This window comes from Myotis nattereri (genome assembly GCF_964212035.1).
Source record: "Myotis nattereri genome assembly, chromosome: 10".
NCBI lineage: Eukaryota > Metazoa > Chordata > Mammalia > Chiroptera > Vespertilionidae > Myotis > Myotis nattereri.
Window position 1 is genome coordinate 43281993 of NC_138085.1, and position 21172 is coordinate 43303164.

Genomic DNA, 21172 nt, shown 5'->3' on the forward strand with positions numbered 1-21172 from the left:
GTAATGATATAACCCAAAGAACAGAAAGATTGAAGAAAAACCAAACAGGGGCATGTGGAATAATATCAAAAGGTCTAACTTTTGTGCCACTGGAGTCCCAGAAGGAGAGGAGAAAATGACAAGTGCAGAAACAATGACTACAAATTCCCCAAATTTGATGAAAGACATAAGTTTATAGATTTGAGAAACTCAGCAAAGCCAAAATAGGGTAAACTCAAAGAAAACCATGCCTAGACACATCATAATCACACTGCTGAGAATTAAAGATAAAAATATAATATTAAAAACAGTTAGTGAAAAATGGCATATTACATATAAAACAATGAATCAAATGACCACAGAGACCGCATTAGAAGCTGAAGTAATAATGGCTGTATAGGGATAGATAAGAAATAATACATAAAGCGCTTAGCATATAAAAGACACAAATGATAGTTATTCTCAAAGTAAATCTACATTTTGGCACCTCACATTCATTTTTCACTCTATTTCTTCAACCTTCCCATGGTTCCCCCTATGTGATTTGATCCCAAGAATTGGACGCAAATATGCCTTTGATATTATTGCTTTCAATTTACCCAAAATCTTTTGTTCTTGTTGAAATGAGAATCTCTGCTAATTCATGTCTTGTTCTTAAACAAGTTTTAAAAACTCTGTATGTTTCCTCAATAATTATATATAATAATGCATTTTAAACTGTCTTACAGGGATGTTGTGAAGATCAAATGAGATATAGAAAAAAGTATACAAATTCCTGTGACCAACTAAAACACTGAAAGTCATATATTTCAGAAATAGCACCAGCTTAGAGGTTCTGAGAGCCTAATTCTTGTAGCCACTCATATGAGGAAGTATTTTAAAGAGAGATGGCTTGCCCCCATTTTCACAGAGGCTGATAAGGTTGGGGATGTGTCAGGAAACCATGTCATGCTTTGTTAGTTGACTCACAGGTTAGGCTAAGCAGTCACCATATGAAACCCTTACAGCCTTTAGGAAAGCATTTCTGGCTGTTGTTTGCTACATTATCAGCCCTTAATTATTAAATCCTGCTTCTAGCAAACAGCACAGTCTAACCCCTGTCTTCTCCTTCGCACAGGAAACTAGGGGTAGTGAAGTGAAGGCACAAAAAATTAGATTGAAAGTAGGATTCAGATGAGTAATTTGAAGTAGCAGAACCAAAATGGATCTGAAAACCTAGTGTTCCATGAGTGTTTATAAATCTGTGACCTTCCCTCTGCCCTCCCCAACTTCCCAAAGGTCATGAGCAGTAGCACACAAAATATCCACAAGGGATGTGATATGGGAATCGGTCGCTTGGCCAAACTCTTAGTCATGGAGTGGGTGGAATAATCATCATGAAGCAGCACTAGGCAGCCTCGGGCTGTCAGAAAATGTGAAGAATGGATGAAAGGGAAGTTTTGTATGAATAAAAGACAGCTCCACATAACGATGCCATCAGTCAAAGACTGAGAAAGATTGGGAGTCTTGAATAGAGACCCCACAAACTAGAGACACTTTCTCAGAGCTTTTTAAAATCCTTGGCCAATATTTTTTAAAAAGGTCATAGGTTTCTTGGGCTTTGTGGTTCTCTATTTTATTTATTTTATTTTATTTTATTTTATTAAAGAGGAGAATGATGATTTTTTTAAAAAATATATTTTATTGATTTTTTACAGAGAGGAAGGGAGAGGGATAGAGAGTTAGAAACATCGATGAGAGAGAAACATCGACCAGCTGCCTCCTGCACACTCCCCACTGAGGATGTGCCCACAACCAAGGTACATGCCCTTGACCGGAATCGAACCTGGGATCCTTGAGTCCGGAGGCTGACGCTCTATCCACTGAGCCAAACCAGTTAGGGCGGTTCTCTGTTTATTACTATAAGGCAGCAAAATAGAGTGGGAAAATGTGGGGCCTTCGACCAGTGTGGGTTCTGCTTATATCCTTAGGAACAAGATATGGCTTTGATACTGTTGTAATTTAGCCTAGTTATTAATAAATGCAAAAGAGCAAAGGTAAGGCCAAACATTATAGCCCTTAGTGAAGCTTTGCCAGGAAGCTGCAGTTTAGATGCATGCCCAGTAAATGCTGGGTGAAATAAGGAAGGTACTTGTCTGTGAGTCAGACCTGGGAACAGGTCACTGGCCAGAGTAGGCATGGCCACTACAAGCGTGGGAAGATATAAGATATTTAATCTTCTAAACAAAGGAGTTTGCTCTCCTGGTTCATGCTCTTGCACTTTGTTTTCGGGACTCTTGGGACTCTTCTTGCAGGCAGTAAGTTCTCTTGGCTCCCCTGCATTCACCCCCAAGGCCCACACGCACCGGACTGATGGACTGCAGCTAACCCAATGCTAAACTGGACCCTGCTTCATCATGGAAGGGAAACTTTGGACATTGGCTTTGCTGACTCCCCAGCTGCACATCTTCCAGGACTGGATTAAGGGAAATGGGACTTTGGAAACCAAGAGATATAATTCCATGCAAATAAAAATTACTCATCCTCCTGTGTGAGTCTCAGAACATTCTTTTTCTCAAGATATTAAGGATCCGACCCCCAGCATCAAGTGGGGAATGGGATCCTCCACTTTCATTGATAACAGCGTCAGTTTCTCCTTTTATTAATAAGGAATAAGAAACTCCTGTGTGTGTTATTTTAAACCCTCATTCAAGGATATGTTTTTTATTGATTTTAGAGAGAGAAAGGGGAGAGATAGATGGAGGGAAACATTGAAATGAGAGAGAAATATTGGTTGCCTCCCATATGCACCTCGACCAGCACCGAACCCACAATCTAGGTGTGTGCCCTGACTGGGAATCAAACCCACAACATTTTAATGCACGAGATGATGCTCCAACCAAATAAGCCACCCAGCCAGGGCAGAAACTTGTTTTTAAAATAAGTTTCTGTTAATCTCAAATGGCATGTATGCATATTTTTATTCTATATAATAAAAGGGCAAATTGACCCCAATGGCGGAATGAACAGGAACGACCAGTTGCTATGATGCACACTGACCACCAGGGGGCAGACGCTTAACACAGGAGCTGCCCCCTGGTGGTCAGTGCGCTCCCACAGGGGGACCTCCGCTCAGCCACAAGCCAGGCTGACGGCTGCGAGTGCAGCAGCAGTGATGGGAGCCTCTCCCGCCTCCTCGGCAGCACTAAGGATGTCTGACTGCCAGCTTGGGCCCAGTCCCGGGGGGGAGCGGGACTAAGCTGCAGTTGGACATCCCCCAAGGGCTCCCAGGCTGCCAGAGGGATGTCTGACTGCCAGCTTAGGCCCAATCCCCCTGGGGAGCGGGCCTAAGCTGGCAGGTGGATATCCCCTCGAGGGGTCTCGGACTGCGAGAGGGCACAGGTCAGCCTGCGGGACCCCCCACTCCCACACCCCCCGAGTGCATGAATTTTTGTGCACTGGGCCTCTAGTAATAGATACTGCTGAAAGAGAAATAGGGTTTGAAAGCATCTAGATCAGGGGTCCTCAAACTATGGCCCGCGGGCCACATGCAAATACAAATATTGTATTTGTTCCTGTTTTGTTTGTTTACTTCAAAATAAGATATGTGCAGTGTGCATAGGAATTTGTTCATAGTTTTTTTTTAAACTATAGTCTGGCCCTCCAATGGTCTGAGGGACAGTGAACTGGCCCCCTGTTTAAAAAATTTGAGGACCCCTGATCTAGATGGTACGAAGTAGTCTTTTTGTTATAGATAATAAACCAAGATATGGAAAAAAATGGGACTAGCTCCTATTTGCTGTTTCGTTGAAAAATCCAGAACACCTTATTCTGTCCTGTTAGTTAGTTTTAGAAGAAGAATGTTATAGAATAAAGTCTTCCTGCCCTCCCTAGACTTACTCTACCTCCTTCCCTTTTTCCAATATGTCCATACGTAAGTCCCACATGTGTCCCCCCCACCCCAACCCCCCACAACCCAATGGTGCATCTCTCATGGGGACCACATCAATTTTTAAAAAGTAGATGAAGTTTCATTAACTTGAAACTGTCATCTCTACTCTCAATATACAATCCTAACTATGAATGAATGACAATGTCTCTGTAAGCACTAGTTTTCATCTGCGGGTGGTAAAACCCAAAATAATATTTTTGTTAAGCTAGGTTTAACGAATCCTTTTATGTCAACAGCATTTTCCCACACTTGATTCAAATTTCCTTTTATTTTGTGGTATCATAAACCCTCCCTTTCTCTTCCCTGCCTTCGTAACTATGTATGACAATATTTCAAGTTCTTGCCTCTCACAATGTGCTTATTATATGTCTGAAACCTTAGCCCACAAAATAAATCTAATTAAAAGAAAAGAAAATATAGCCCCCAAGAAATGGTTTTGCTAACATTTTGCTCCAAGTTAACAGACCGAATCACCAATCAAATGTAAGATTTACCTTAATGTGATTTAGTCATTTATAAAATTTCACCAACATCAGGAAATTCGATCAAAATCATCACAGAGTAAACTAGCAGATGGATCAATGTGCAAAGTTCAAGGCTTAAGTGAAAATAGAGAACTATTAGATTAAAATGACTGACAGGTCAAGGTTGGCAGTAGGGCAGAAATAGGAGAACTACTCAAGAAAAGATGAGCATTTTTATGACGGGGAGGGGCATGCTTACCTGTCTTCTGTTAGCTTCATTAGGGTTGTTCCTTGAGTAGAGAAGACGATAAAGGACATTCTTAGCTGTGGGCTGGAAAGGAAAAGAAATTCTATTAGGGCCAATAGAAAGACTGTGCAATGCCATTCTGGTCCAGGCTTCCTCCCTCCCCTGTCCTTTATATTAAGAATGCCAAAACCGAGGACCTACAACCCAAGGGGCTTCCATCATTGGTGTAAACATTTAGCCAGAAGAAGACTTGAAGCTATGGACCAAAGAGAAGACCCATGCTGTCTGTCTGGAGGCTGCCTCTGATTCAACACCACCACTCAGCGAGTGCGGATTATAAGGAAGAAGCTAAAATTCATCGCTGCCTGTGCTCTGTCTGAAGAAGTGTGTTCCTAGGGGAGGACTGGTCTGCATGGTTCTACCAAAAGGGGATCTCAATAGACAGAGTTTGATAGTGTCTTGCAGTCGTCTGCTGTACCCTATAAGGAAGAGAGTGTCTCAGATGGGTGCAGCTTGTTCCCATCAGCCATTAAGATCACCTGTGAACTCCTTTTGCTCTGAAAGTAGGATCACTGTCAGCTTTTGATTTCTACTTGGCTTCCCAAGGAGGTTATCCTATAAGGAGAGACTGTGCTGATGGGCCCAAGCATATCTATTCCAGTTGATAGTTATATTTCTCATTAGTAATTAATATATTGGCATGATTTTCATATGGCATTACTTAGAAGCTTTGTCAATGTACAATTGACGAATTTTACCTGTTCTGGGAGTCAGAACAACTCTCAGCTAAGGACCAAATATGCTTCTGTCTGCAGAATGGACTGTCAGACTGCAGGGCTGTCGCTGGGTGGCCAACTGGTTCATCCATCATAGCACCAATCTATTCACAATGCAGTAACCTCCCAAACCTGATCTGGCCCCAGCTAGTATCTTTCTCACTTCCTAAATGTTTCTCAAACCTGTCTCTCTCTCTCTCTCTCTCTCTCTCTCTCTCTCTCTCTCTCTCTCTCTCTCTCTCTCTTTTCACCTCTTAGCTTAAGAACTTGACCTCAGTTATCTGACCACTACAGTTATTGCCTAGGGATGAACTTATCTATCATCATTCCTTGTTCCCCTGCTCCCAGAATTATTTTCCTAAAATATAAATCAGATGTTGTCAATCATTTGCAATAAAACCTCTAATGGCTCCTATTGCTTCCAGGATGAAGACTACATTCATTACCTACCATACGCTTGAAGCATCTTTGGAAACCGTTAGCATGGTATTTAATGCTTGGGAGGAGCCCAAGCAATAGCTGGTGTATTGAATATTGGTTTCGTGAAGCAGACTTGGGTTCTCTGTGCATGACACCACGCTACCTATTACGACGTCACCAGTGCTGGCCCAGCAGGATGCCTGTCCTAAATAACAATAATAATGATCATACTAATTATGGCCAAACTTACCAAGTGCTTACTATGTGCCTGACACTACTGTTAAGTGATTTGCCAGTATTATCTCATTAAACTTAGAATAACTTTATGAGATCAGTACTGTTATTATTCTTATTTTGTACAAAAGAAAATTGAGACCCTGAAAGATAAAGGTCACACAGTGGGAGAATGGTGGATCTGGGGCTTGAAACCAAACATTCTCATTCTAGAACTTGGACTCTTAAGCACTACAGTGCACTGCCTCCCTTATAGAGAGTTCAGCTCTTGGAAAGAATACAGTTCAGATGTGGGAAACGTAGGTCTCCAAGAGGCTGTTGGTATATGAGTCTGGGCTACAGACATACTTTTGGAGTTCTCAGCACACTCAGCATGTGAGTAAAACTGTTCAAAGAAAGTGTCAGCAGCAAGAAGGAATGTGAGCCAAATTTAAAACCAACATCAGCATTTACAGGCCTGCTCTGGTCAGTGAGATGAAAGGAGAACTGGAAGCCAGAGGCGGAGAGAATTCTAAGGAAAGATAAACCTGACTCAGTGAGGCTCCTCTATTCAGCTGAAGAAGCTCACTGGCTCTGTCCTCTAGGGAACCATGTAGGGCCTTGGGTGAGAGCAAGCAGCTGGAGGGTGGGTATAGCAGCCAGTTGGCAGTGAGTTAAGGGATGAATAAGAAGCTAAGTGAAATAAGCCAGTCAGAGAAAGACAAGTATCGTGATCTCACTTGTATGTGGAATCTAATGAACCAAATAAACAGACAAAATAGATCCAGAGACATAGAAGCATGCAACAGACTGAGTATTTCAGAGGGGGGATGGGGTGGGGGAAAAGTTTAACTAAAGAACTTATATGCATATATAAGGAAGGCCTGTGGAGGAGGCAGGAGTAAGGTAGAGAGGGTTGATGGGGGAAGAAAAGGGGACATCTGTAATACTTTCAATAATAAAGATAAATTAAAAAAAAGAAGTAAGGATATAGAGACAGTGAGTTTTTAAAGATATGTGAGAAACAAGTAAGATATGTTAGTATTAACAGGAACACATGATCAAGAGATTTGTTGCTTCTCCTTTTCAGACAAGGGGCAGTAGAGATTAGTTGGTGTCTACTCACAGTGGAAATAAAGGCAGGGGAAATGTAGAGAAAACATAAAAAAGAAATAAAGACCTGGAGGAGATCGGAAACAGTGGGATATAATGGACTAAAATTGAGGAATTGGCCTGAAACAGTGGGGTACTTGAATCTCAGAGTCGGTGGGAAGAACATGCATGCATCTTGTGATAATGCATGGAACCTGAGGTAATCAGTTGTGTGCTCTTCTCCAGGTTCCTGGTGAAATAGGAAGTGAGGCTCCTTGCTGAGAGTGATGGGTGTGAGGTGTAGCTTGGAGGCTTAAAGAAAATGGTGAAGAGTTAGACTGACTATTAGGAAAACTTGAGGGGGTCAGAATAAAGACAAATAATAGGACTTGAAATTTCAAGGATCCCACTGAAATGAGAAATGATATATTTATACCGTTATTAATCACTGTTATTGAATAAACTTCCCCTCTGCAGTATCAGCTGCCTGGACTATTTGTTACAATGATCAATAAAAACCAATCATCCCTTTTCAAAATGTATTCACTTCCTCAAAATTATTGACTGATCATGTACTATGTGTCAGGCACTGTTATGGGCACGTGGGCTGCAGCTATCAATAAAAAAGTCTCTCCTGCTTGGAGTTTGCATGACAGTAAAGTCTTGGTGCCACACTTGGATGGGGCCTATAGCCAGGGAGGTCAGTGGAGATAACAGAAGAAAGTGCCTCGCGGTCTGGGTTAGGTCATGTCAATTACATGGGCCCTCAGTTTCTTTATCTATAAAATGAGAGGATTGGATTATGTGGTCTCATAGCTCCCCTAATCCCTACCCTCTCACTTCCTTTGATTCTAAGACACTGAAGTGTCTGGAATGGCTGAAGGAACTGGCAAAGAGAAGAGTCTAGCACCCACTCTAAATTGGGTGCTGGGCTAGTTGGTTTGCACATGTTTTCTCCCATAATTTTTACATGCACACTAGGGTTCAGCCGAGTTAATTACTCTGGTTGCACAATGGAGCTTAGATTCCAATCTGCATCTGCCTAACTTCAAAGCTTTTCCCAGTAGACTCCTCTGCTTCAGGGGCAACAGAAGGCCGGAAGGGCAGAGACATAGCAGATACTGTCGAGTGTCTAGAGGCAGGTTTGTTTTCTATCACTCCAAAGGATCAGTGGATAAAAGTGCAGGAGAGGATATTTTGGCTCAATGACAAAAAGACCTTTCTGGAAACTGGAATTGTTCAACTGGCAGCAGTTTCTCACCAGAGCTATTCAAGTTGAGAGTGATTGCCTCTTAGAATACTAGTAGATAAGTTGGGAGGTTGTTCCTTTCAATTCTAAGCTTCTAGGAGTCTCTTAAATAGTTTGCATTTAATGCCACCTGTGTATCTGCTTCTTTCCTTTCTCTCAACTCCCCCCATCCGCCTCTCTCCTCTCAGCATCTGTTTTTCTCATTCATCTGGGTGTAGCTGCTTCCTGCTGCAGCGTCCAATTTTTGGTATCACAGAGAGGACATCTCCCTCCAAACTGGCAGGCAGGTACATGCTGAGATTGTTAGCTGAATTTGGAGGGAACATGTGTGTCATCACCCTGATCTCAGAGAAGAACTGTCTTCTGAGATAAAGAACTTCATTCAAAAAGTGTATGGTTACTCATATTGGCTGGAAGACTTTACAAGGGCCATCAGCAAGAGAGGAGCTGCTTTATTTTTTTTAATTTTTTAAAAGATTTTTTAAAGTTATTTTTAGAGAAAGAGGAGAGAGGAGAGAGGGGGGAGAGAGAGAGAGAGAGAGAGAGAGAGAGAGAGAGAGAGAGAGAGAGAGAGAGAGAGGTACATCAATGTGAGAGTGAAGCATCAATTGGCTGCCTCCTGCACACCCCCCTACCAGGAATGAAGCCCACAACCCAGGCATTTGCCCTGACTGGGAATGGAACCCGCAACATTTTGGTGCACAGGACGATGCCCAACCAACTAACTGAGCCACATTGGCCAGGATGAGAGGAGCTGCTTTAGAATTTACAATTGGAAACAATTTTACCAAAGACCTTGACAGCTGGCTTCAAGCATATCCATGGAAGCTCTTACAGTTGTTTATCCCAGGGAGGTTGAAGTGGCCTCCTTTCCTTTACTAGTGGGTGTCAATACTTATTGGAAAGTGGGCCCTCCAAGGTCCCTACAATGACAGTGATGGCGAACCTACGACACGCGTTTCAGAGGTGACACTCAAACTCATTTTTTTGGTTGATTTTTCTTTGTTAAATGGCATTTAAATATATAAAATAAATATCAAAAATATAAGTCTTTGTTTTACTATGGTTGCAAGTATCAAAAAATTTCTATATGTGACACGGCACCAAAGTTAAGTTAGGGTTTTTCAAAATGCTGACATGCTGAGCTCAAAAGGTTCGCCATCACTGGTTTATAGTGATGATGTTCAAAACTGCATTGTCCTCTCTTGGAAAGCAGTGTCGAGAATGCTCAGAGAACTCTACCTGATAGGGCACATAGCTAGTTTGCCCAGGAATGAGGGATGTGAGACTTTCAGTGCTAAAACTAGGAAAATTCTGGGCAAACTGGGATGACTTGGTCACTTTACATATACTTATACTCCTTCCTACAATGAGCCAATTGCTCCAGCTGATACACTGTGCAAGAACATATTAATTATCATTCTAGAAGAATATATTCTTCAGCAAGAGAGGGACAAGGTTAAAATGTTGGTCTTTCAACTAAATTGGGGTCCTCGTGAAAACATGAAGCTAATAGTCACTCTAAGATGTGGCAAAGATAAAAACAAAGTCTCGTCCGAGATCTGAGGGTCTACCTTTGTCGAAAAGCATCCCTGAAGTAGTAATTTGTAGAACAGCAAATGCAGGCTGGTTTTGCTCCTGGCAAAGAACTATGCATGTGTTTCTCACCTGATGAACTTGTGAGCCAGCTGTTCCACAAAGTAATAGATCTCATTCCAGTGGTGCATCACACTTCCTGATCTAGGAAAACAAAAGCAGACGTTACTTAAGCAGGTATTCATTTGTCTTTACCTTTCATCATTTCTCTTCATATTATTCATTGATACTGGACCTATCTATTAACTGGGCTCATTCTCTGAAACTCTGTAAGTTTGGACATTATCTGAAATGGTGTTTAGAGTTAATGTTAGAGTTCTTAAATTTTTTGTTAAGGGGAACTCCTTCACTGCACTTCCCACCCCTTCCCATTCCCAGCCACACACTCATACACTAAAACAAACAAACAAACAAACAAACAAGCAAACCCGGGCTCAATCAGACTTACAGGTTAGTTTCAAATCTTTAGGAAACTGTTATTTTTGTGAACTACTTAAATTATTCCTTTATAAGGGAAGGAAAACAACTCTAATTCAGTTGAATGAGATTAGCACAAATTAGATGCTGCAGTGGACACAGATAAACAAATCCCCCTCCTCAAAAAACAGTCCAATTTCATATATATATATATATATATATATATATATATATATATGTATGTATGTATAGGCAAATTTTCCAAAGAAAATGTTAACAAAATGAATCCAACAGGAATCCAAAAGAATAATAATTAATTCATTGGCAAAGTTTATTTCAGGAATGTATTGACAGTTCGACATGTAAGGAAATCTAGTGTAACTAGTCATTCTAATAAATAAAAGAAGAAAAACTACACAGCCTTTTATTTATTAAAAAGGAAACCCCTTACTGGAGAAAGAGGGAAATATTCTCTAAGGCACATGAAATTATAGAATTTTAAATCTGGAAGGGGCTTCTTTTTTTCTCAAGGTTGACTTCTGTTCTACTGATACTATTTATTATGGCTTCAATTTAGCTTATAATTATTTCCACAGTGCACATACTAAATTTGTTGCAATGGCTTCATAGTAGATTTTTCTGTTCTAACCCACTGTTTTCTGAAGCTACGATCTCTCTCTCTCTCTCTCTCTCTCTCTCTCTCTCTCTCTCTCTCTCTTTACTTAAGGATCTATTTCAGCTGAGCTCCGCATTTCTGCCTATCATGCTAATAACTGTTGAGGTTAGAGTTTGTTCCTTTTAGTCTGACAGTTTCTACTGCAAATGTTTTTCATTGGTTTCAGATTAATTTCATTTACCTTAATTTTAACTTCCAGAGAGGTATTTATGACCATTTTACCTTGTTTTAGACTATTTAAGATGAATCTGTGCGACGTAGATTTTATGCTTTCCTCTCCATGGTAAAAAATCCCTAAGAATTCTCATTGAATGTATTCCAGCTCTATGAGAAGAATTTATTTTTCTCTGCCCCTCAACTAGACAGATATGTCTGATTTGAACACAAATGATAAAGAACATTACAATTCTACAGTGAAAGACTCCATATCATAAGGATATCTCACTTTACCCAAGTTAATCCATAAGTTCAATTCTAGGAAAAAAAATTTATAGGATGTTTTATGAAACTAGAAAACTGACTTTAAAAATGAAATGAAGATTAAGGGTCTAAAAGTCATCAGGGCTATTGTGAAAATGAAGAGCAAGATTAGAAAGCTTGCCCTATCAGATATAATGACCCCATATGTAGAATACATGACATAACAGCAGAGCCAATGGGATAGAACAGAGAACCCAGACCTCAACCTGTGTGAGGTCTTGCTATACAGTGAAAGCGGTGATTCAAATTGAGGAGGAACAATAAGCCTTTGAATAAATGATGCCATGACAATGTATCTCTAATTGGGAAAAACTAATTGGATCACAATTTCATACCAAATGTAACCCTGGATGTATTAAAGCCTAATGGGAATGACAAACCTTTAAATCCACTGAGCAAATTATAGATTTTTATGTCATCAGGTTAGTGAAGGGTTTATTCGACCAGATGCAGAAAGTAGGAATTACTTTTTTGGAAAAGGATGTTTTGACTACCAGAGTATCAAAAATCCTGAATTACAAAATATGCCATACACAAGTTCAAAGATAAGAAAAGAGGGAGGGAAGATTGGTCTGCAACAAATATAAAAGGTAAAAGATTCGTGTCCAGGAAATGTAAATAATTGGTACAAGTAAACATTTAAAAGGCAAATAGAAAAACAGACAAAGGATCAGATCAGGCAATCCCCTGAAGGACGGTAAATCAGTATTTGAAAAACCATTCAACTCTTCTAGAAACATAAATATAGAAATGCACAGAGAATGGGCAAAAGTAGGTTTATAGTTATAAGTGAAACAGAGTTCATTCTTGTGCTGTTATTTATTAATTGTTGTACTATTTATTTGTATTACAACTGTAAACCTACTTTTTCCCCAACCCTGTATTTAAATACTTGTTCGGGGAAGAGCCAGCAGTTTCATGTGGCAGCAGCCCATAGAGTAGGGGGTGAGAAGTTGGGAGATGGGGAAAGAGGTCAGGGTGGAGAGTGTTGGAGGCCCCTCCTGTCAAAAATAAACCTTTCCAATAAACCTTTTCCATTCCTGTCTCTAAGCTTTTATACATATGCCCTCTGCTTGGGACACTCAATGTCCACACTGGCAAACTCCTACTCATTCTTCAAGACACAACTCAGTCTCGGCCTGTTGCCTTTGACAACAAAGATGGGCTCATTGTCCCTGCCTCCTGTGTTCAGAGCACAGTGTATGTCTGTCTCTCAGCCATCAACCTCTGATATTAGGTTGCAATCACTTTTTTTGTCAAGCTCCCCTTGTGGGGGTCTTAGGGATACTTACCTCTCCAGCATCTACCTGTTTGTGGAGCGGATGAAAGAAGAGCACAGAGAGGAGAAACCTCTATTGCTCATGGAAGGTCCTGATCTTTGGCCAACTTGACATCACCTCTTCCTCCCTCGTCTGGTTAAATACTCTGGGTTTGGGCTCACATGACTCCAGCCAATTCCCATGACCCTATGTGAACCTGAGGAGCCTTCACAGCTGGGCCACTAATTCTAGAGCACAGCTCCTTGGCAAATGCGCCTATTTAATCATCAGCGATAGACCTCTGAGCTTCATGGCAGCTGAAAGTCTCCTAAGAGCGTAATAGAACTGCATCTACTACCCTTGGGCTTTTAATGTTTTGGAAATCCTCATTCATTAGAATCTCAGCCATAATCCTGGAAAGCATTCAGTGTATACTTTAAATCTCAAACACTGGTCCTGACTGCTCTCCTTCAGCAATGGGGTAGGGATGCTCTGGTCCTGGGGGTCCTGGTGAGAGCCTGCCGGGTATGGCCCAGTGCTGTGCACGTGCCTCGGTAGAGGCACCACATGACTGACCGAGTATAAGCCATGATCCAGTCCAGAATTCTGTAACTCCTTTCCACTGGAATCAAGAGATTTCCTTGGACACTGGTCATCTGTGTCCACTTCTGAAGTGCAACGCTGTGCTTTCGTCCACATGACCAGGATAAGCACTACCTGAAAGTTTGGTTACTGAGAGGGACTATAAGATGCCTTTTGATTTGCAAAAAAATCCCCATACCTCCTCCATCCTGAGTTCGATCAGCAGAGAAGGTGTGCATTGAGGGGATTATACTGGGAGGGGAGGCAAAGTGTTGGTGAAATAGGGACTTGAACTAAAATTGAGAGATTTTCTGGACTCTCAGCTTAAGGAGCGTTTGGAGTCCATCTTTTCTTGGTTTACTACTTCTTTGTTTCAAGGACTAGCTCTATTTCACAGCCACAAATCAACCTGCATTCCTTTATTTATTAAAAAGGATCACCCCATAATCATTCACTTTCTTTCGTCTTAAAACATTTCATTTTCACTATTCTTTTGAATAACATGTAAAATTTATGCAATTTTGGTATCCACCTGATTTGCTGATGCTAGATATAGGGAAAGAGTCAAGAAATATATTGGGGTGTTGAGAAAAGTTTAGATCTCTCCGGAAAACTTTCTTGTTAGTGGGTAGGTGCTGTAGTTTCTCAAGAAGAAAATAAAACGAGGCCTCCAAGACAAAACTACAGGCGAGGAGGTATTGCCCAGCTTGTTTCACGCATTCTAACTCTGATCAGACTTGCCCTATTACTGTTGAGGTTTGTTTCATATTTACACATGATCACTCTTTACACAATTATGTAAGCCTTGACCAAAATATATCCCCTCTGGGACACACTTGAGATGTACATAGCTTGTTCCCTCAAGCATTGAGGGTAAATATAATCTAAAATTCTGGGAACCAAACTGGCTTTGTGTTCTCTGGGTTACCATGAGATCCCAAGGGGCCTCAGCTACTAAAGGGGCAGAGTATAGGATTATCTAAACCTGCACCTTGGACTTCTTCTAGACCTTATTACTGAGCCTTCTTAACCCATGCGCTGTCTTCCCCAAGATCAAATCACCCCAAGGAAAAGGAAAGAGCCCTGATGGGGGTGCTGCTTCTATTTCTTTTACTCAAATCCTCAAGAGCAAGAGGCTTGCTTGCCTGCCTGGTGCCACAGTCCTCTCCTCGACCTCACCACCACCCTGAACTCTAATGACCTCATCCACCGGGCCTCTGACACCTGCCCACTGGCACCTCAATCAGCCTCCTTCCCTTCTCCCACAGGGGTGGGTATGCTGGGCCTTGGACTCAGTTTGGACTTTCTGTTAAAACACACGTGCATCATCTGCACTCTGCCTTGTAAATTGATTTTCTGCTTTGAAATCTGCCCTAGTAGCTACTCCCAGAATAATCAACCCAGGGTGGTGTGTCCATGTTCAGACCCTTGGCTTCCTCTCAACCCCGAGGACCTAAGTGGACTCCTGGTCATAGCCAGAAGTAGGGTGTTGGTTGGGGAAGTGGCAGAGAATGGATCCAATTCCAGCATCTCTCCACCCTACAATGTGTAAAATATCTCATTTATCTGCCAACCATTTTAAGAGTTAATGATCTTAAAATCCCAGCTATGGAATCCTGATGTTCTCTTCAGGTAGGAATGGCTCTCCCAGCCATTGTGACCGAAGCTCCAACGAAAAAATAAAAACTCTTTCATAATCCAAATATAAGTGGTGCTGGGAAATGTTCCATTGGACTCTGTTGTGGATTGGTTTTTTTATAATTTGTTTTAACACACAACTTCTGAGCAAACCATAGCCACAGAAAGTTGAAATGCTCATTTTAGAAATCAGTGGATGTGAAAGGTCCCTGATATTTGACTCAATTAAATCCTGCTTCAAATATAATTCTAGCCCAATGGGCCGGCTGGGTAGCAGGATCCAGGTCCCTTCTTGGCATTTTGTGTCCACAAATATAAATCTCAACAAAACTTGGAATTCAAGTAACCTCTCAGGAATTCTGCTTGAACACAGTGTACAGAGTTCTGTGCTGGAAGATTCATTCGATATACCTGGGTCTACTCAAAATCAGAGTCCACACCTTCCCACACCTTCTGTCTTGACTTTGAGGACTTCCCAGGTCATAGGGAGGCAAAGCCATCAGGCCTCAGTAATAGTCCCTCAGGAAGGTCACTGCTGGGGAAAGCCCCAGCATTTCTTACTTCTTTTTGTTTTTTGATGCCCTCTCCAGTGTTTGGAACATGGTAAGAAGTCAACAGCCCTGGCCAGGAAGCTTAGTTGCTTATACTATCATCCTGATACACCAAGATTGCAGGTTTGGTTCCCTGGTCAGAGCACATACAAGAAGCAACCAATGAATGCACAACTAAGTGGAATCATAGATCTCTCTCTCTCTCTCTCTCTCTCTCTCTCTCTCTCTCTCTCTCTCATCAATAAATAAAATATTTTAAGAAGAAGTCAACAAATTTTTGTTTCATTGCATGCACTGTGTGTTCCCAGTGAGGGATTTTTGCCTTCAGATTGCCATTCAATTACTTCCAAGGGTCTAATATGCAAAGAGTAGAAGAAAAATAAGATCTCGGAGTCTCATTCTGATTTGTTGTCTAAAATACATTCTTTTGTGTTTATGTGAGTTTCCAAACCTCCCTGTGGTTAAGCTCCTTAGAAACACAGGCTCTTTCCATTAGCCACACACACAACCAGAGTCAAAATCAAGTGGGCCTAATTGAGTTTAAACTGTTTCCCCTTCTTTTGCACATGGGTTAGAATACAACGAAAGGGAAAAAAGAGAGCTCATAGTTGGAACCGTCACCCAGGAATCTTATAAATCTGGAAGAGCAGAGTTGCTTTAAGGGTGGAAATTATAAAACTCTCAGTCCCCTCTTTTCCTTAGCCCTACCCTGAAGAAGGCTCTGATGTCCTCAATAACCCACCCAGGTCCCCATTAATCCTGAAGAGTATGGCAGTCTCGGACACCATTAAGGGGGACCAGCAATTAGTTCTGCCATGAAAGACCCCAAGTCCATTTGCCCTCTCCCTCCACTCCCCGGCTTCTTTCTTGGTCTTCCTTCGTCCATCCTAACCTCACACTGCACGTTAACTGGCTGGAACCCTACACCCAGACCAGGCCTTCAGCCCTAACCCTCCTATTACTGTCTGGGGTCATGGCCAAGCCTCCTTCCTGCTCAAAAAGCTTGACCTCAACTCTTGCTTCCACTCCAACTTCTTCAGATACCAGTCCAGACCCAAACCAACCCAGTAAGCACTGTACTTTGAGTTTGAGGCTACTCACCCTGCTCCTGCCTGTGTCACGCAGACCCCAGCCCAAGGTGCCCTGCCCCACCCCACTGACTTGTGAGGAATCTCCCTTTTAGTCAATCCAACCGATGGCTATGGAAACAATGACTTTTAAGCTATAGAATACAAACTATTAGTGATTGGGGAAAGCAGTTTGGTGGGATGTTGCCAACATTTTGAAAAAAAGAATAGAATGGAAATATCAGGATATATTACATACAGAAAGTAATGCTGTGTGAAACTTTTGGCCAATTATGTGTAAGTAATGTATACATAATGTTTCAAGATGTAAACTGTATTTTTTCAAGATCAAGAGGATATTATAGCAAAATATGGTCTCCTTTCACCTCCACTAATTCCCCTTTTTCAGCACACATACACACACACCAAGAAAGTCTAAAAATATTTTCTGATATCTATTGGTACTCTCATGCAAGTTCAACCCCAAATTGTTATCATTGTTGTTTTAAACAACACCACAGAAAATTGGTTAGCTGCCCAAAGGTATTTCTCATAATTGCAATGTACATCAAGATGTGATAAATGAGACCTACGGGTCACTAGCCAAAGCCACCAATGTGACCTATGGATGACCACCAGGAGACCACGACCAGACGAGGGAAGTCAGAGGCCCGCTTCACATGCATGACACAATAAGCCTCCCCTCAAACATGCGTCAGTAAGAGCGAGAGAAGCGGGTAGGAGCAAACTTAAACAGACAAATTTACGGAGTGTTTAAACTCTTGCGTTGGACTAAGATTTCCAGTTTGGAAGAACGTTGCCCCCTCTCCTCCCCACACTTGCACCCAGCAGGAAAGTCTTTCGAAGATAAGCTAAGCAGCTTTAACTTATTTTCTCTAAATTTTAGTACAGTGGGAATACGTTTTTCCACCTTGAGATATTTGTATTTTTTGAATACTGTATTTCTCCATACTGGATTGAAAAAATTCCCAAGAGTAGACTTTCTGGGTTAAAGTTTATACAAATTCTAAGAGTCTTGGGTGGTTATGACCAAACTCCCCCAGAAATGTGGGACAGTGTACTCTTGAGACTGCCCAGACCAGCGGTTATGAGCACCGACTGGCTGGCCGATGTGAGCTCAAACTCCTATTCTTCCACTTCTAGTGTGACATCTGAACAAGATGGTTCATGTTTAAAACCTCAGCCTCCTCCATTATGCAATGGAGGTAATAGTACCTATCTCCTACAGATCGTTTTGAGGATTAAATCTAATGTTTATGAGGTGACAAGCATCCTGCTTAGAACACAGTGACCTCAGTGCAGGACTTGGTAGCTGCTGGAACTCACTTCCCACCCTCATGACTATTAAACCCTCGGGAGTAAGATAGGAAAGACTCATTTTCTTACCCTTCACCCACACTCAGGATTAGCTCCTGCTGAAATATCTGTATGTTTACTAAGTGAATATGGATTTCATTATCGTTTTTATGTGGATGGATTTTATTTATTGTAAGCCACTGATTTTTTTTTCCATATCTATTGTTCATTTGATTTTCTTCATTTTAAAAATGCTGAGTATCAATTAAGAGCAGCTACATGATTAGTAGAACCCAGTGCAAAATGAAAACACAGGGCCTTCCTGTACAAAAATTATTAAGAATTTAAAGATGATGCACACAGAGAATTAAACTGAGTGCAAGTCCCTGGCAACTGCTGACCTTGGTACCAATATTCTTTGCCCATTTTCTATTGGGGTGCAAATGTTTTCTTAATCCAGAAGTCAGCAAACTTTTTCTTGTGGAGGGCCAGACAGTAAATAGCATAGGCTCCGAGGGCTATGTGGTTGCCGAGGCAACTACTCAACTCTGCTGTTGTAACACAAAAGTAGCCATTGATAGTAGCTGAACAAAATGGGTGTGGTGGTGCCACAATAAAATTTTATTTACCAAAACAGTCTGCCAGCCATAGTTTTCCATCCTACATCCCAGAGAGTCACTTTCTTTCAGTCCTCCTCATGACAAGATAATATAAAAATCTAAATTTTTGTTTTTCCTAGTAGCTGAGGGTTAGTGTACTTTGGCTATTCATTTCCTGTTATTTATTGCTGAGAATGTAGACTGGGAAAATTGTGCCTTGGGATATATAGGGAGGCATTCTTTGTGACCTAATAAATATTTCATGGGCATTTGAAAGGAAAGTTTATTCTCTGTGGGGTATAGGGTTCAAAATATATTTATTAAATCAACCTCATTAATTATTATTCATATCCTCTGTATCCTTTGAACGTTCAAGTATTTGGAGACATGTCTTTTCAGATTCGGCTGAGGAAATAATTTGGTTTTCATCTTCAGCATTCAAAGTAGATGTGAGTTACTGTAATACGTTTCCTAAATACTGAAGTACTCCTGCATTCCTAGGATACATTTTACTTGGCCTTGATGTATTATTCCTTAGTACACTGTTAGTTTTGTTTTGATTATATTTGATTCAGATTTAAGTTTTTATTCCAATTTGGTCAGAAGTTTTGCATCTGGATGTGTTATCTTTGGTAGATATTGGTATCAGAGATATGCTAGCTTCCTAAAACAAATTGGGAAACTTCATCTTTTTCTATTTTCTGGAAGAGTTTAACTAAGACTGCAATTTTCTGTTCCTTGAAGATGTGCTACAACGTTCCATGAAACCAACTGGCCTAAAACCAAAGGACCTACTCACAAGAGCAAACTAGTCCTTCTTCATGTGTCCGGATTTTACTGGGGGAGGGCAAAATCAGAAAGATACCTGGTGTTCATGGACTCACTCTTTTGTGATGAAACTGCCCCTTCAACTGCCCAGTGCAGCTGCCTCTGCATGATGCTGAGGCACATGGCAGCAGGGCACAAGGGGATGGTTCTCATCCCTCTTCCTCCCACTCGGAACTCCAACTCACTTCCAGATTTGGGGTTATTCTTGAGATTCTTCTAGAATTTTCCTCTACATGTTTTTTTACAACTTGGAAGCAGAGTTGAAAGTAGACCTTGGCTGACCTCCTTCAAATTCAATCCATCTGCTTTGTTTCTGGTAGAATTTCTCACAAGTGTGTTACAGGTCAGTGTCCTGTCCTTTGTCTTTAGACCTGAATCAGGATTCCCCCGGACGCCTCAGAATTCCCCCGGACGCCTCCTTAAAACTTTCTGTTTGGGGGAGGGGAGCAGTTTTAGATGATAGTGAAGGAGGCAGTAAAGGAGAAGCTAACTGTCTATGTTCAGCTTTTTTTTTTCTCCAGAAGTCAGAAACAAATTTTCTTTCTCATCTCCTAGAAAGCCCTTTAAATCATTCAATTTCAGTTTCTGCATTTATGATTCCCTGAAGACAAAGCACTTACAAAAGTCAGCAATGCCTTTATTTTTGCCAAAGCATATGGCCTCTCTCTGTTCTTTCCTGCTGGATCTATTTTTAGTAGGTTCAAATATAACATAATATTTAATGATTCAGCAAACTGATTTTTGAAAGCCTGGTAGGTCCTTTAGAATCTATAAAGATTAAAAATTATAACTTGACATTTATTGAGAACTTACTAAGCACCAAGCAGTGTGCTGAGCATTTTGTACTCATTTCCACTTAACAATTGCTAGCACTCGATGAGTACATAGGACTCTGTTCTGAGCACAACAACCCTATATTATAATTCGATTAGCTCCCCTTTTATAGATGAGGAAACCGAGTTCACAAAGAGACAGAGTAACTTGCTCAAGGACACACAACTAGTAAGTGGTAGGGGTGGGACTTGAACTCTGGTGGTCTGGCCCTAGTAGCCATGTTCTTAGTCCAAACAAAACTCATACAATCTCCTTTCTGCTGTTTAAGCCTGTGCTCTTAACACCTGTGCAACACTGCCTCCCCATGGAGGGGCTATGGAATGTATATAATTCATAGTGATAACTCATAGTGATGGGTGCTAAGATAGTGAGAAGTACTAGAGAATTTCCACAAATTATGGGAATTTGGGAGTGGGGATACCAGGAAAAGCTTAAAATTGAGGCACTTAAAAGGAATCAGGATTGCTGAACTGGTTGCTAATTTTAATGGAATAAGGTTTACAAGGGCTTCACCTGTTTGGCCTTCAATCCTCACACTTTTTGTTCATTTGATAGTCTTTTATGGCAGCTAATAATCAAGATGACCATATCATTTAAAATCTAAACTGAGATACTTTCAAGAAAAAATAGGAAGCAACTAATAGCTATACTGGGACAAAAAGCATAGACCAGGAATGTCTTGACTCATACATCTGTTTATTTATGGTTAGATTATGGCTGTCCAATGGTATTCTGTAATCCCTTGGCCGTACATTATTATTGTGACTGGTGTTCGGTTACAGTTAGAATACTTCACTGTTATTGGTTGTATAATTTCCTTAAACCTGATATCTGTATCATCTTTTATGTAGGGAATGATGGTAGGAAGGCTCTGATTCTGATCACAATCCTTTGGCCATCAAAGCCCCGTGTCAGGGGGTTCCTACAGCTACTTAGAATTGAAACTGCATGTGGTTG

The 21172-nt window shown here is 41.1% G+C and overlaps 1 protein-coding gene across 1 annotated transcript in view; it reads right to left on the bottom strand.

Moving 5' to 3' along the window:
• Positions 1 to 21172, bottom strand: part of ANTXR1 (ANTXR cell adhesion molecule 1) — a gene marked incomplete at its 3' end in the record, with an annotated part of 176233 nt that overhangs the window by 145695 nt on the left and 9366 nt on the right. Inside the window, exons 2-3 of the mRNA XM_081101550.1 lie at positions 10040 to 10111; positions 4634 to 4705 (exon numbers count right to left, since the gene is read on the bottom strand). Of these exons, the coding sequence (XP_080957676.1) occupies positions 4634 to 4705; positions 10040 to 10111 (144 nt within the window). The remainder of the gene's footprint in view (positions 1 to 4633; positions 4706 to 10039; positions 10112 to 21172) is intronic.